This window comes from Mesoplodon densirostris, chromosome 3, assembly GCF_025265405.1.
Source record: "Mesoplodon densirostris isolate mMesDen1 chromosome 3, mMesDen1 primary haplotype, whole genome shotgun sequence".
Taxonomy (NCBI): Eukaryota; Metazoa; Chordata; class Mammalia; order Artiodactyla; family Ziphiidae; genus Mesoplodon; species Mesoplodon densirostris.
In genome coordinates, this window is record NC_082663.1 from 78,876,298 (window position 1) to 78,893,256 (window position 16,959).

Sequence of the window (16,959 nt, forward strand, 5' to 3'; positions counted from 1 at the left end):
ATTGACTTTGCACTTCGTGATGTGCACAGTGAAAGGGGCGACATGGTCTGTTATGTAGCAAACACTGGAGCCTTAAGTACTTTCTGGATGAGAAGAGGAGTGGGGAATAGCCAAATAAATAATATTGACAGATAATTTCTTAGTTCTTATTAATCAAGAAGAGAAAACATACCAGTTCCTCAGAGAAAGCAAAGCATTTCATGTCATTTAGCACTAAAAGGAGTTTCTCCTGTGGGTCTTCATTTGGGGACACTAGGTGGGATAGTGGGCAGGGCCTTCAGGAGTGTCCTGTCAGCAGTACAGCCTCAGCTTCCACAAGGCTGTCTCTTGTACCCCTTCCAATGGGAGAGCTGTGGAATTGCACTGATTGTAACCCAGGGTCCAGTCTGGGTTCACACTGAGCATAACCCAGTCTGGGTACACGTTTGTTCTGGTGCTGACTTGTTCTAAGGACAGATCCTGGGCTCTGGGGCACGTGGCTTTCAAACTGTTCTCAGACTTTAAGGGTCTGTAAGGTGCCTCTGGCAGTGGAGTGGAGGCTGGGTAGGGTACAGTGCAGAAAGAGCCTGGCCCCCAACCTACCTTGTTGTTGTCCATTTTGTAGACAGGAGTTTTGCTTTAGAGTAAAGAATTTTTATTTCTGAAGAAGTTTGAGTTGCACTTGTTTAGATGGTTGCATAACCTTCAAGCAACCCTTCACAGCTCACACTGTCCTCAGCACAGCTATTGCAGAGAGTTCACAATTAGGACCTATGATGAGGGCCTAGGGTGTGGTCCTCTGTGTGGAGGTCCTGCCTTGATGGAGGCTAATCTAATTTTGTTAGCAATCACGCTAGGAAATGGAAGGTAACATCCCCTCTTGGAACTCAGGGAGCCTAGACAGCAGTCTCCCTGAGGTGTGCTGAGGGGAAGGAGCTGGTTCTCGGGAAGCATAGTGTTTTACTAGGAGGAAAAAAAATTTTTAGCATCAGAATAAAATGTTCATGATGGTTTCAAACAGTAGAGTCTAAGACTTTGAGCCCTAGCTTTGAACAGATGCAGTTTTAACAATTTATCCCTCCACCTCCATTTCTATTCCCAGAAAGAAAACAACTTCAGATGTGAGGTTGGGTTCTTCAGAACTTATTCAGTAATTTCTTTGAGTTTTTTTTGTTTGTTTGTTTGTTTTTTCTGGTACGCGGGCCTCTTACTGTTGTGGCCTCTCCTGTTGCGGAGCACAGGCTGCGGACGCGCAGGCTCAGCGGCCGTGGCTCACGGGCCTAGCCGCTCCGCGGCATGTGGGATCTTCCTGGACCGGGGCACGAACCCGTGTCCCCTGCATGGGCAGGCGGACTCTCAACCACTGCGCCACCAGGGAAGCCCTCTTTGAGTTTTTTTATCAGGTGAAAGTAAAGGATGATGACAGCCAACATACTAAAATTCAGTATTTGGAGAAAAATTTTATTTTGGGGCACACATAGTGAGAAATGCTCTTTATGGCATTAGTACGTTTTCCATTTGCACTACACAAAGTAAATACAGTATTTCTGTGTGTCTGTTTTAATCCCTGGATAATTAGTTTATATGTGTTCATAATTAGATTAAGCTATACAGAAAGTGCTCTTTTATAGGCCAAAAATGGCCAAATATTGGCAACTTCATATAGTTCAACCTAATAATACTAAAAAATATTGTTTTGTTGTGTTTAAAATAAACCGGAAGTGATGGGGTCCCATAGACCTAAAGAATAATTTATTATTTTTTTTTCTTCTTTGAAACAGAAAAAATGCCTGTCTTGAAGGCTGAAGCATCACATTATAATGCTGACCTAAATAACTTGCTGTTCTGCTGCCAGTGCGTGGATGTGGTATTTTACAACCCAGATTTAAAGGAAGTGGCTGAGGCCCACAAGATCGTCCTCTGTGCCGTCAGCCATGTTTTCATGCTGCTTTTCAATGTGAAGAGTCCTGCTGACATTCAGGATTCCAGTATCATCCGAACTACCCAGGATCTCTTTGCTATAAACAGAGATCCTGCGTTTCCAGGTGCTAGCCAGGAGTCTCCAGGCAACCCACCCTTACGAGTCATTGTTAAAGATGCCCTCTTCTGTTCTTGTTTATCGGACATTCTGCGCTTCATTTATTCAGGTATCTTGTCAAATGGTTCTGGCACATTATCATAAGCTTTTGAAATGAAGTATGGCCTGTGGTCTCAGGTATACTGGTTGGTTTCACATTTCTCTTCTTCCTACCATCTGAGGTGACAATTATACGTGAAGTAGTATTTGCTTTATTGATAGGAATTGGTCCAAGCTTTCTGTCTCTTTACAAGTTTCCTTGCCTTGGTTTTAAATCTACTTGTAAAAACAATAATCTCTTTTCCTTTTGAACAGCTATGTTAGTATTTTATTTTTAAAAAACTCCAAAATGTGAAAATACAAGAATTTATTGTCCAGTTTAACTTTAAAGAAATAAAATACTTCAAGTATATATGAAAATAAGTGTCTTTAGCTACTTATTCATTTGTTTTGTTTGTTTGACCCAGATTTTGGAGGGAATTGAGGAGAGAAGTTAGCATGGTCATTGCATTCAGTTTAGCAACTAGAAACAGTTGCTAAAGTTAGTCCAAAGTTAGTTCAAGCTGAGATCTGATCAACTTTGGCTATGATTATTTTAGACTTTACTTTACTTCTTTTATTTACTGTGCTCTTTGTAAGATTCAGCTTATCAATTGTTTTTCTTCTTGTACTTTTAAAAACTGAGTAGCATGTATATTCTAAAAATTAGACTCTTTATGAATTATTTTAGCAGATGAACTAAAGGTCTCACATCTAAGTGTCCTATATAAGAATAGAAAAGAATGGATGTAAAGTGATTTTTAAAGTAAGCATCTAAATATACATTTTCTGAAGATTTCTTTTTTAAAAAATTATTTATTTATTTATTGCTGCGTTGGGTCCTCGTTGCTGCGCGCGGGCTTTCTCTAGTTGCGGTGAGCGGGGGCTACTCTTCGTTGTCGTGCGTGGGCTTCACTTGTTGCGGAGCATGGGCTCTAGGCGTGCGGGCTTCAGTAGTTGTGGCTCACGGGCTCCAGAGCTCAGGCTCAGTAGTTGTGGTGCACGGGCTTAGTTGCTCCGCGGCATGTGGGATCTTCCTGGACCAGGGCTTGAACCCATGTCCCCTGCATTGGCAGGTGGTTTCTTAACCACGGCGCCACCAGGGAAGTCCCAGATTTCTCTCTTCTTTAATTTTCTTTTTCTACTTGGAATCATGTGCTGATGAATTACTAGGTTGAGGTTGATCCTTCTCTGCAGTGTGTCTGGAGAAACATTTATGATCTGTTTTTAGACTTCAGAACTGGAGATTGATGACAAGTTTATAAAAGTTTGCAAATAAAGGAAAAAGTATTATTTAGCATCAAAATTTGGGTAGCCTTCTGTTGAAATGATTGATGTTAAGATTTCCCTTTTTTTCATTTGGGTTGTTTTTAGTTTTAAAAGTTAAAATTAATGGTTGTGAAAAATACAGTTGCAGCATGCAGATTTAAGTGGATTAAAAATAATACGTATTGGAGTAGAATGTGATGGTAGGTATTAAATCCATTGTTCAGTGAATATTGGCTTGGAAAAGGCATAAATAACCACTCCTAGAGAGCATACCAGCACAGTGCCTTCAGCATGGAGGCTTCTCTGTAAGTTCTGGTTGAACTAGTGAGTAGACTCTAGTAGCTGTGAATCATCATATGAATAAACCAGATAAGTTAGAGACTTCATTTAGTACTATGGATTTTTATGTTTAAACTTAGAATCTCACAGTTCAGAATTTAAGACTAATTTTGAAAAACCGAGATGTTTACATGTTAAAGAAAAAAAATGTCTTTAATGATATGTCAGAGAACCATGAAGGAAGTGTTTGGCTTTTCTTTTCAATGAGTTTGCTGTTGAAATTATAAATTATTTAGCAAGTTTCCCACAGTATCCATTAAATACTTTCAAAGGCACACAAACACTTTGAGGTCAGTTTTATCCTCTTTAATATGGTAGCAATAAAATAGCTAGATGTGTCTCCAGTGACAGAACCTGCTTGTCTTTCTCCTAGGGAGTTATTTTTTTTAATTGTAAAATTAATACTTGCAGATGGAAAAAAGGGGGAAAGAAAAGAAAAAGTTATCCTCATTCCCCAGTCCCCTTCCCCAGAGTCCATTATAGCTTTTTCATGTGTTCACTCTAATGCTTTTTTAAAGGAATTAATATATTGAGAAACTTGCATTAATGAAAATGTAATTTTTGGTGAGTGCTGTTTTCTGGGAACCACAGGTAGTTTCCATGGCTGGAGCACAGAGTGGGAGGTGATGGCTAGAAGGAGCTGAGGCTGGCAAGGCCAGTGGGAGCTCTTCCTGCTGTCCTTAGAAGCTGATCTAGAATTTTATGCATGATCAGACTGGGCTTTAGAAAGATCATCTCTGGTGATGGTGGGAAGATGGAATAGAGCAGGCAAGACAGGAGTCCAGTCAGAAGGCCCTGTTATTCTGGAGCTCAGCCTTAGGAAGGCCAACATTCTGACAATAGGTAGTTGGTTGGTCTTGTGGCTTGTCCATCATCTGGGCCGGTGCTTTTCAAACCTTAAAGTGCATACAAGTCACCTGGTGATCTTGTTAATGTACAGATTCTGATTCAGTGGGACCGGAGTGGGGCATGAGGTTCTGCATTTCCAACAGTCTCCAGGCAATGCTGATGCCATGGACTACAAGTAGCTGCAGCACCTGCTCTTGGAAGAACTGGGACCAGCCGCAGCAGATAAGGGCCTGGAATTCAGCCCAGAGGCCCAGGAGAGGAACCCAGTTATTAGTCTCAGGGCACAGGGTCAGAATGGAGTCAGCTGCAAGGCTGACTGTTGCAGAGCTCTCTGGAACTGGAGCTGTCTGTGCCTTCTTGTAGCCCCTGCCTGAAGTTGGGGAAAGTGAATGCTTAGCGGTTGGGTGGAAACTAAGTGAGCCTGGGAATAGTGATTAGAGGGCAGAGGGGCATGATGGCAGGGAGGAGTTGCTGAGCTACAAGCCCTTGACCAGTTCAGAGCACAGGCTTCGTAGTCTGATACTGAGCTGTTAACATTTCTGCTCTGAACTCTGCTTGTATGTGACCCAGTCAAGAGGTGGTGTCAGGTATGAGCAGGGCCACAGGCCATTGACCTGGGGCTACAGGGAGACCCGGATGTGGGTTGGGGAAATGGGAAAATAAATGCTTCAGCAGGTACCTGTTAATTATTCTTTAATTATTTACAAAGTATAACCTTAGACTCAAGCAAAAATGATATTGTTTGCTGTGTTTAAAAGACATTAAAGCTATATTTGCACAGTAAAGACAATTTTGAAAAATGCAGAAAATTTAAGAGAAGAAAAATCAACCAGATTCCCATTCTCAAATGTCTAAGCGTTTATTGATGTTTTGTTTTACCCTTTTAGTCTTTCTGAATAGGTTACTTTAAAAAAAATTTTTTTTTAATCAAAGCAAACTAAAATATTAAACCTAATTTTTTTTTCTTAGAGACTTCAATAAAGAGGCCAGGCTTGTGTGTTTTGTTTGTTTGTTTGTCTTATTGTTGTTGAACATTTAAAAACTTTTGAACAGAGCACAAGTCTTAAGACCCAGTTACACACTGGTTTCCTCACAGCAGCCCAGGCCTGCCCATGGGTTATGTAGGGAACCGTGGAGGACAGGAGCCAGTTGTACTCACGTCAGTTGGGCTGGGATGCACAGGCAGAACTCCATGGCAGGGCGTGCTTGGGAATATTTGCCCTGAGTAAAAACATGGGCTGAAAAACCCTATTAAACCTATCTCCTGCTTTATATATATAAAAAAAAATGAACCAAATTACAAAGACTGTCTTAATTCTTTTTAAATAACATGCTTCTTTTTTTTTTTAACCTTTAGGAATTTGAAATTTTGTAGGTATTGTGTCACCATGGACATTTGGGTCCTGTATTTAGGAAGGGCCTGTTTAATCCTCTGGTTAACACTTTACCCATATAATAAAGGCTGCTGTTTATTTTCCTATTCAAATTTCTGAGCAAACAGATACAGTGAAAGTGTGTATGTTTTGCATATGTTAATTTCCTCTTCGAAACTGCTAACACTGCATAATGTCTGAGTACTTAATGACTAACACTGAGGGAGGAATAATCTGAAAAGTGAGGCCAGTGGTTTCCTGGTCTTGAGGAGTAATCCTTAAATGGTGTACAATTGTAACATTCTTATAATACACTACACAGTCTTTATGCTGGCAAATTCCTGAGTCACGGGATCTCAGATGGTGAGGAATTGAAGTCTTTGTAAGAGCCTCAAGAATTTAGCTTTGAGCTCTTCCTGCCACAGATGGCCCTTAGAATTTCACATCACTTAATGAAATGCTGCCAAAGTAAATGAATCTGTGGAAATGAGCATAGTATTCTCCAGCTCCTGAAATTTTTCTGCACTGCATGAAAACACAGCTGAATGCACACGGGTAGACCATGCTCTCTAAGGGTCTAAGTAAATAGGTGCTCTGAGAAGTTAACTAAAGAAAATCACAGTCTATTATGCAAGACAAGTTCTAGAGCTCTGCTGTACATACAACATTATGCCTATTGTTAACATAATGTATTGTGTACTTAAAATGATGTTAGGAGGATAGATCGCATGTTAAATGTTATTACCACACACACAAAAAAAAAGAAAGAAAAGAAAATCTTTGTCTGACTATTGCTTTATTAGGACCTAAGTGTCAAAGATGGTTTGATTAGCATTTCTAATTATGAAAACAGCCCAATCATTAGAGTGCCCTTATGAACTAGTCTTACTTTCCTTTTCAGTTATTGGATCTTTCTGTGTCTGTTCTCAAACAGATTGGTGGACTGTAGAGATTTACCTGCTACTAATCCCATATATTTAGATTAGATGCTTGCTTTCTTTCAGGTACTCTTCTGAATGGAGATATATTGTGTAGGTGTTCTTTAGTTAATATAACTTTACTTTTAAGAAACAATATCTGTGCTGTCCTTTAACATGCATGAGTGTAGACAGTCAAAACTACATACATACACTGTTTATTGCATGCCACTGACCCTGGTTGTTTGGTTTTTTTTTTTTTGCGGTACGCGGGCCTCTCACTGTCGTGGCCTCTCCCGTTGCGGAGCACAGGCTCTGGACGCGCAGGCTCAGTGGCCATGGCTCACGGGCCCAGCCGCTCCGTGGCATGTGGGATCTTCCCGGACCGGGGCACGAACCTGCGTCCCCTCTATTGGCAGGGGGACTCTCAACCACTGAGCCACCGGGGAAGCCCTGACCCTAGGTTTTGATAGTGGATGAAATGTCTAAAGGAAGAGCAATAGTTGTCAGCTCTCAATACACATTAGAATCACCTGGGAGGCTTTTAAAATTGATGTCCGGGCCCCAGCCCCAGAAATTCTAATCTAACTGGTCTGGGGATAAAACCTCCTCCAATGGTATTTTATAAAAGATCTCCAGGTAAATGTAATGCACAGCTAGAGGTGAGAATCACTGGCATAGAGTGAATTTTCTTGATTTGGGGTCCCTTGTCTTCTAAGGGGTTCTTCTACTCCTAACATTTTTAAAAATATTTTTAATTACCTTTTTAATTTTTTTAAACATCTTTTTTGGAGTATAATTGCTTTACAATGGTGTGTTAGTTTCTGCTTTATAACAAAATGAATCAGCTATACTCCTAACATTTTTATACAGACTGCAATGTCTGTATGTGCATTGGAAATTTTTGGGAGTGGTGAGCCCAAAATTTATCAGATTGTGAAAAGAGTACGTGACTTTAAGTTAAAAATCATTAGTTGAGGAAGAGGAAAACTACTACACTCTGCTTCTGTCAGCATTCTTGTCAAGGGCAGGTAAGGAGAAGTTTAAAGATAGGTAAACATGCTAAGTACTGCAGGTCTCAGCTGTAATGAGGCCTGAGAGGAACTGGACTGTCAATTTGACTCTTCAGATGAGCTTTGGATCTCCTTGGTACAGCTTAGCTGCAATTGCTTGATCTCATTGGTTCAATAAATGTTTATTCTGTGCCCTCTCCACTCGCCAGTATTCATGAAGGCATCTGGCAAAGTTCTGGGTACATGAAGGGAAACATCAGAAGAGCTAGATTGAGAGTAGATAGAAAAGGATCTCGAGTTATGCAGAGAGGTGAAGCAACTTGCCTAAATTAACACCAGTCATTACTGGCAGAGATAAAACTAGAAACTGGGTCTCCCAGTTGTGTCTACACCTTTTTGAGTTATATTTTTAGGAGTTAGGACTTTCTATAAGCCATGGGATGGATAGGGGTAATCTCAAAATACACTTTTGGAGACTTATCAGCATTGATAACAAGATACATTTGATGGGGAAAAGGCCACCCGGGAGCAGGGAGGCTGGGTAGGAGGCTGCTGTAGGCCAAGTGAGAGGAGTGTTTGGGGAAAAGGGGAGCTTTTGCTGACCCTGTGTTTTGTAAGACACGGAGGAAAAGGGGCTGACAGAAGTGAAGTGAGCCTAGAAAGAGATGGCTTGAAAGTGGGTTGGGGTGAAAAGGGAGGAAGGGACCAGGTGGGGTGATTTTTTTCTAATGTCATGGTTGTGTAGCTCATCAGAAAATTATCGAGCTCCCTTCTTCAGGTTGGTTCTGTAGACTTGGCTATGGAACATCCTACTCTGACCCTGACAATGCATGAGACCTTCTGGATACATTCTGCTCCTTTGCCTGATAGCAGTCACTACTCTCCATGATGAGTATGATTAAATCCAACCTTAGAAAGGACCACAACTACCTCTTACTCAGGGCAAGTAAATAATTTGGGTTTGGACCACTTGTGACGGGAACTCATATACTAGCCATTGCTGTTATCACTAGCTGATCACCTACTATAAAGAGATAGTAGCTGTTCAGGAAGAAGGACTCCAGGTTTTGAGAAATAATTTAGGTGAAGGCAAACTTTTTTTTTTTTAATGTGAGAGCTGTTTAAATGTTTTAGTGTAATTACACAGATATATATTGATAAATAAAAATTAAAAGAAAATACTAAAAAAAGGAACATGGATACCTAATAAAAGATTTATTTTTATTCCTGCTCTAACAGAAAATCCAATGTATATTAATTTGTTCACAGGAGCCTTCCAGTGGGAAGAATTGGAAGAAGATATCAGGAAGAAGTTGAAAGATTCTGGGGATGTTTCAAATGTAATTGAGAAAGTTAAATGCATTTTAAAAACACCAGGAAAGGTAAATTAGTTTATTGTAAGTTAGTTTACTTTGACTTTCTCCGAATTATAACTGATATACTATGGATGAATATACTGAGTCGTGAGGAGTGTCAATAATACATAATTTTCCTTAAGTATATATTTTTTCCATTTAAATATTTTAAATATAAACACATGATTTCTGGCTATCTCTGATTTTAATTCACGTAAGGATTCAAATATGTATGAGTCATGTCTTTAAAATGTTGGTTTGTGAATTCCATTCTCTGAGACATTCCCCTGGGGCTCTGGGAATATGCAATCTATGTCAAGAATGAAGGGCTGTTGAATTTGTCCAGTTACAGTTAAGCTTGCTGTGAGGGGATGCCTTCTCACTGCTCACGATTTCACTCCAAACAGCTTTCAGGGGCAAGGCAGTTTCTGTGTGTGTCTTTTTCAAGAGTTCCGAGAAATCTGTTTGACTAGGTAGACAGTTAAGGATTTGTTTCTCACCTAGTATAGATTTTAAATTATACATTAGGTTGAAAGATTATAAAAATGTAGACTTTGTATATGGTCATAAACTTGTACACATGAAAGCGCTAGTAACTGAGATTGTGCAGAGTCTATAAGGGCCTTAAAAGTAGGTTTGTTAAATTTTAAGATGACTACATTATACAGTTCAGCCAGTGTATTCTTATTTCAGATTCTGTGATAAACAAATTGGCTACAGTAGATAAAAAAGGTAAGTTGTGTGCAATGCTTAGCAGAATATAGGTTTATATTAACTGTAAAAAAAAGATTATTTCTTTATTTTTTATACAGATGACTGTCAATTCTACAACCTAAATTTATTAACAATTTAAGTTAATATTTTAAAACTGCATCGGCTTTTATAAAGACTCCCAACTATTCTTTAATTGAGAAAATGATCTCTCTCTCTCTCTCTCTCTCTCTCTCTTTTTTTTAAACAAAGTAACGTAGAATTAAGGGGCAAGACCTTTCTTTTCTTGTTTTAATAACACATTGAAGTAGGTACACAGAAGCTGTCCAGTTGTACAGGTGTATGGCAGGGTGGTAGCTCTCTTACAATCTAATTCAAATAAATAATGCTTTTGTAGAAACGTGCACATAAACTTGCATTCTGCTTTTCATAAGTTCCCTAGATTAACTTGTTCATGGACCAGTGAAAATGTACATCTGTATTCTCTGCAAACTTCTGCCCTCCCATTTTTTTTCAAATTCAAGACGTAGGTGAGAGTTCCGTGGTGGCCCAGTGGTTAGGATTTGGGCTTTCACTGCCATGGCCTGGGTTCAATCCCTGGTCGGGGAACTGAGATCCAACAAGCCACATGGTGCAGCCAAAAAAAAAAAAAAAAAAAAAAATTCAAGGCATAGGTGACAAGGAAATCTGTTATACAGATTCATAATCTGTATATCCATACCTGAAATGCATCTACATATATTCATGATGTACAAATTCATAAGCTTGATATAAATGGTTAGGATGGAAGTGTTGCCTTTTGTTCTAAACCTGAGCCTTTCCTCGGGTTGGATTCTGAACACAGTCATTCCCTTGAGTACCAAGAATAAAACAAATTCTTCTGGGAGAAGGGAAAGCTGGGGACTATATTATTCCATGAAATTGAACTAAATTCCCTCCTTTGCATGGGAGGACAGAAGAATTCTTCTGTGGTTTCTTCCTGTGCTTTCTCGGGGTAAGGGTCTCTCTCCTTCATTGAGTATTGGGAAGCAGGAAGTAAACATTTAACTTGTGAGTCTGCCACAAATAACCTGTGGCTCTGAGTAAGTCTTCTCAGGGCTTTTTATAAAATGAGGGATAAACTGGCTGATTTCTAAAGCCCCTGCTAGCTCTCAGGTTCTGGTGATGCTTTTTCACTGTTTCTCTCCTGTATGTGTGACAGGCACCCAAACCCTCTCCACGAGTTCCTTCAATGTGTATTAAAGTATATTGTGTGTAGGACCTGAGACTGTAAGAGCAGGATTTGTATGATCCTGTTTTGGTTGTCTGTTTTGCTCATGGATATCATTCTGGAGTGTGTGTTCTTCTTTGGGAGGAAGGATAACATTTTTTCCTTCTCTCCAAACTTTTTTTTTTTTTTAACACACTCTCCTTATGACTTTTGAGTGGTTTGTTCTCCTTCTTTTTATTATTATTTTTTAAAATTTATTTATTTATTTATTTATTTATTTATGGCTGTGTTGGGTCTTCGTTTCTGTGCGAGGGCTTTCTCTAGTTGTGGCAAGCGGGGGCCACTCTTCATCGCGGTGCGCGGGCCTCTCACCATCGCGGCCTCTCTTGTTGCGGAGCACAGGCTCCAGACGCGCAGGCTCAGCAATTGTGGCTCACGGGCCTAGTTGCTCCGCGGCATGTGGGATCTTCCCAGACCAGGGCTTGAACCCGTGTCCCCTGCATTGGCAGGCAGATTCTCAACCACTGCGCCACCAGGGAAGCCCTCTCCAAACATTTAAACTTCCCACCATAGTAGATTAACCCAGAGTGGGGAGTAGGTGCCGTTTATTCTTATTGCTAAAGTTGTATGCTTGATTATTTCTTAGGGATAAAGCTTTCTGAGTTCCCTACCTAGCCAAGCAGAGGGTCAGAGTCTGACCCAGGCTGAGATTCTGAGCGTCAGCCAGGGAAATGGGTGATGGGTAAGGGAAGAGCAGCTGGCCCTCAGTTTCTGGGGTTGGCAGAAAGGATTGTCTGAAGGATCACAGAAAAGATAAACGAAGCACCAAATCCTGAGCGGGGAGCAGAGGAAGGCTGGAAACCTCCAGGTAGACATGGTGTTCCTGGAGCCTGCCAGTTAGCAGTTGTGAGAGGACAGACAGGTATGGCCATGGGACAGGTTCTGTAGAGCTCCAGGTTATAGATGCAGGCAACCTTTGATAATCAAGATTGCAGCAATGATGACTGTGGGCAGGAAAGATATTTAGGATTATAAGTTTGCAGATTAAGACGGGGATGAATTAATCCATCACTCTCAGGTGTTTTAATGTTGGATCTAGTGAGCAGTAGGACATGGTGTGATAGGTGAAACATATGTTTTCTTAATTACAAATTAAGTTTTGTGTATATATTTTCTTAATTAGTGAATAAACAAGCAGGTTGTATATGCAAACATATTTTACTAGGTGTTCATATGAGATTGCACTACTGTTGTCTGTTTCCCAGCTAACAAAAGCCCGTGGGGGTTCAGGACCCCACAGCTTCTCAGCTGTAGAGTCGAGTTTTCACTTAGCCAATTCCTTCACCACTGTGAGTGCTGCATAGGGCAGTGTTGCTCATTGACAGGTAGCAGATGTAGTTCTTGAGGGTAAGTTTCCGTGAAAGCTGTGATCAGAGATGCCATAGAGTAGGTAATCATTACTTCTTTAGACATTTAGCACAGTTTTCCAAATTCTCTAGGCAAATTACTAAAGCATATTGTATAACATTTCCCCTTGTATTTCTATTTTTCCTTATAGTTTAATTGCCTGAGGAACTGCAAAACCTATCAAGCCAGAAAACCTCTGTGGTTTTATAACACTTCCCTCAAGTTTTTCCTTAATAAACCAATGCTTGCTGATGTTGTCTTCGAAATACAAGGTATAGTTCAATTTTTACAAAGTTCATTATTCATTTTTATTTCTTGTTTTCTTACCTAACTTTCTATTTCAGCTTCAAATATTTTGGGTGAAGGAATGACTGTTCTCTATTGTAGGATGTAGATTAACACGGCTTGAATTTCTACAAAAATTTTCTAGGGAAATGAGATATTTTATTAAAATAAGAAAAGAAATGTATATATTTTTCCCTTATTTTTATTTCCTTACCCAATGTTTCATTAACTTTTAGGCACCAGCAAGGGATGGGGTGATCTGTAATATCACCCCCTTGTATATTTTTGTTTGTGTGTTTCTTTAAGATCCTAGTTTTTGAATCATCTGAAACCAGCCCCCTTAACATTATATTACCTCTAGTTTGTTTTTTCAGGTCTCTTAATTGAGCAAAAGGAACTACTCTGGTTGAAGGTCGTGCCTGGCTTACATCAGGCATCCATAGATATTGCTACATTTTCTCCTTATGGCACTCAGAATTTTCACCAGAGCAACGGAGAGCTGCTTTTTATCTTTGTAGGAAAGTAATGCTACCTAATTTTATAAACATGAGCTATTTTAATGCCCATTATTGATTATTCGCTTGGATACTTTGGTCACTTTAGTAGATTGAAAGCATAGTATTAAAAATGAATTGTGAAATACCTTCAATTATGCAAGAAGGCTAGTTGTTTCAGATGACTTAAGTAGCACTTCAGGTGGGCTATTACCAAAAGGAAGATATAATTTAATTTTATGGTAGAAATGTATGGCAGCTAACAGGAATTTACTTTTTAAAAATTTTCCCCAAAAAGATCGCTTTACTTGTAACTCTGGTCACTTGCCAAGACAAACAGTGAATTGGAAACTTTCCAAGGTGCCTTTGGCTAAGCTACTGTTAGTAGCTGCAATGTGAGCGTGGGCCACTGAGAATGGGACAGTGAGTGACCTTGAAATTATATAAAAAATGATTTGGAAAAAAGAAAGCTAACAAGGGACTAAATTTGCTTATAATTTGCATAGGAAGCACTGACACCAAACATTGTCAATGTAACCGACTGAAAAGATTTTCATGGGGAACATTTAATGCATGAAAATATATGTTGTGTTAAGAGAAAAGAAACAGCAGTGATGTGGAGAATCCTTTCTCATAGTCTTTTGCTTTTCTTCCATGATTCCACCTACCGACCCTTTGCAGGCACCTGCTCACACCCGACCTTTGCAGACGCTGGATCTGCAAGGGTTCCTTGTAATGCCTGTGCTGAACGGCAGCTGCTCTAGTGCCCTTTGTAGCCTCCTCAGCTCAACAACCAAGGCCTCCAAGGGAATCAGGAGCAGAGTGAAGCAGGAATGAGTGGAAGCAGGGTCCAGCAACAGCTTCTCTGCCAGCAGCTGGAGGAGAGGCAAACCGCACTCTGAGAAGTGTGGGGAGGGCAGCTTCCAGTGTGTAGAAGCAGCAGTGTTGTCTGCTCTGGAGGAGGGTCTGGAGCCCTAGCTCTAGCCTTGGCTTTGCATGCCAACCAGTGTGTGTCCTTGGGCAAGTCCTTAATATGTGTGGCCTTGAGTCTTCTCATTTGTTAAGTGGAGAAAGTGAACCATGTAGATTCTAAAAGGTCCTTTTTAGTGTTAAGCTTGATGAGATGATAGTAACAGACCAGGTCAGGGTCTTGCTTGGATGCGTATTTACTATATAATAGGTTTTGTTGTGTTACTTTACATTTCTGATCCTCTGTTTCCTCACCTATAAAGTGGGGATACTGGTTTCTACCTGGGAGAGTGGTGAGTGGTCATGGAGATGGAAATGGTGCATATAAAGGTGTGTTTAGAGGCCTGATGGGCAGACTCCACTACTCATCCCCTACAGTGGCATCCAACACTGGTAGATCACTGCTTTTTTTGTGTGCTGAACCGAGGGCTGCAGCAAATCCTTTTTAAAAAATGTTCCAGGCATCACTGACAACTGGCTGGAGTTGACATGGGATATAAAACCTATTTACTATCCCTGAAATAAATAGTCATCAAATATATACATATACAAATATATACATATATATATATATATATATATATACATACACACACACACACACAAATATATGTGTGTGTGTGTATGTATATATATAAAACTACCACCCACAATTTGTTGTTTGAGTTTGTATCTTTTTCCATTAAATACTTTTAAAAAAAGCAGCTCTAAAACTAGTCATGGTAAACTTCTGGATCTGATGTAGAAAGATATGTTTCCTTTTGACATTTGAATCTGTGCCTTGTGAAAAATACTTTTACAGAGTTATATTCTGTCTTGTTTACTTAGCACATATTCTAAATCTCTCTTGAGCTCGGCAGGTTTCCTGTTTTCAGAATAAAACAAAAAATGATTCTAAAAATTTCATTTTTGAAACTTGGCCAGTAGTGTGAAGAAGGTATGACAAATGTAGTGTTTTATTTTAGTATATAATAAAAACAAAGATCTTTGATAATCTGTGCAAAGTTACTAGAAACTTGGGCTTTTAAATTTTGTTTCACTCTTAAAACTCTTTTCCTTAAAAAACATTCTTAAAAAACAATAACAACAATTAAATACTCCAAAGGAAAGTTACTTTAGGCCTTGACATTTTGAAAGGACATGTTTATCTCTTAGCTTGAAAATTGATGTCTTTTTCCCCCCAGTAATTCTTCAGCTCTATCCTATTGCTGTTGCATAAATAATCATTGCATTATTTTCATTCAGAATGTTTTATACAGTGCTTATACATTTATACAGTTTATATACAATGTTTAAAAATGTGACTATACTGAGGTATTGTACTACAGTTTCACAATAGAACAATTTATAACACCAAAACAGTAGTTTGAAAAGGTGAGAAACAGAAATGGATGTTTTCTTGGAGTTATAATAGTTTTTCAAATTAAATTCGAAGCTTGAAATAGCCTTTGAAAATGCTTTAAGGTACCGAGTGTTTTGTTGCTGGTTTTGTAACTCTGTTGTAACTACATCATCAACGGAAAATTTCTGTTAAAATTTCAAGGTTACCCATCAAGCTTCGTTCCCATCTACTACTATCTACTAGGTATTTTCTTGCCAATCTTAAATCCCTCTGCTTAATCCAAATGATAGGTTATCTAGTTTGTTTAAGCCATACTTCTAATTTTCTTTTTCTTTTTTTCATGGTTCCCTATTTAAGATTTTAAGACTAAAGTTGCAAGTCAAATAACATCGCGATCTGTTTGAATTCCTTTTTAATTGCCGTGTACAGATATATCCATCATGCTTTAGTTACGGAAACTGGTTATCCCCCAGAGATGGACACTGTAACCTTGAGGGCAGGTGACCTAAAGGCAAAGAGGCAGAGAGGAAGGGGAAGGGGCTGAGAGGGGAGGCTGCCTGCTCGTAGGTGTGAGGACCTTGGAAGAGAGCTCCTGTGGCTTCTCCCTGCGCCCTCCTGGGGGAGGTGCGTCTGTGTGGGTGACAGTGCCAAGCAGTGAGCTCAGAACTGGCACTGTCAGGCGCTGCGTATGGATCCTGAGGGATTATTGTCTTTGGAGAAAGTCACTGGGTTTATGTGGAACTTTTTTCTTCTTTTTCTGAGCCAGATGTTTTGCATGGATTTCAAGAGGATGAAGAACAGTAATTGTAAATATTTTGGAGAAGAATATATGTCCCTGAGAAGTATGAGATTTAGGGGCTGCCAGGTGAAGAGTCTTGGGCAGAGCAGAGTGGTCTGACTCATAGTGTTACTTTCTGGAAAGGCACAGTTTTGTCACTTAAACTGGCTGTGGTGTCTTCCACCAAACTAAAAGCTTGGGTGCTCCAAACCAGGGTAGCTCCATGTTTCTCACCTTTGTACCAAACATGGTGATTGGCACATGGTGGATGCTTGGTGATGATCTGTTGATCTGATCTAGATTGAACTGAGGGCTCACTATGGGCTCGTGGTTTCCTAAGGTGGGGGGAGTGGTAAGAACTGCTTCTCCACCTGTGAGCCCTGGGCCACATGCGTCCCATCTGGCACTGCCTTGGTGCGGTGGCACAGTAGCTGGAGAGCTTAGCAAGCTTTCACTGGAGAGTCAGTTTAGTGTAATGAGCTTCAGTGAGGGGTGTACACTGAGGGGCCTTTAAAATTGAAAGCCGCTCTGGTGCTCCCACAAGCAGGCAGGC

The 16,959-nt window shown here is 40.0% G+C and overlaps 1 protein-coding gene across 3 annotated transcripts in view; it reads left to right on the forward strand.

Annotated features, from left to right (window-relative positions):
- RHOBTB3 (Rho related BTB domain containing 3) overlaps positions 1 to 16,959 on the forward strand; it is a 56,190-nt gene that overhangs the window by 22,900 nt on the left and 16,331 nt on the right. For all 3 annotated transcript variants that reach the window (XM_060093170.1, XM_060093171.1, XM_060093172.1), the window contains exons 6-8: positions 1,761 to 2,126; positions 9,125 to 9,237; positions 12,690 to 12,810. In XM_060093170.1, coding sequence (XP_059949153.1) covers positions 1,761 to 2,126; positions 9,125 to 9,237; positions 12,690 to 12,810 — 600 coding nt within the window. The remainder of the gene's footprint in view (positions 1 to 1,760; positions 2,127 to 9,124; positions 9,238 to 12,689; positions 12,811 to 16,959) is intronic.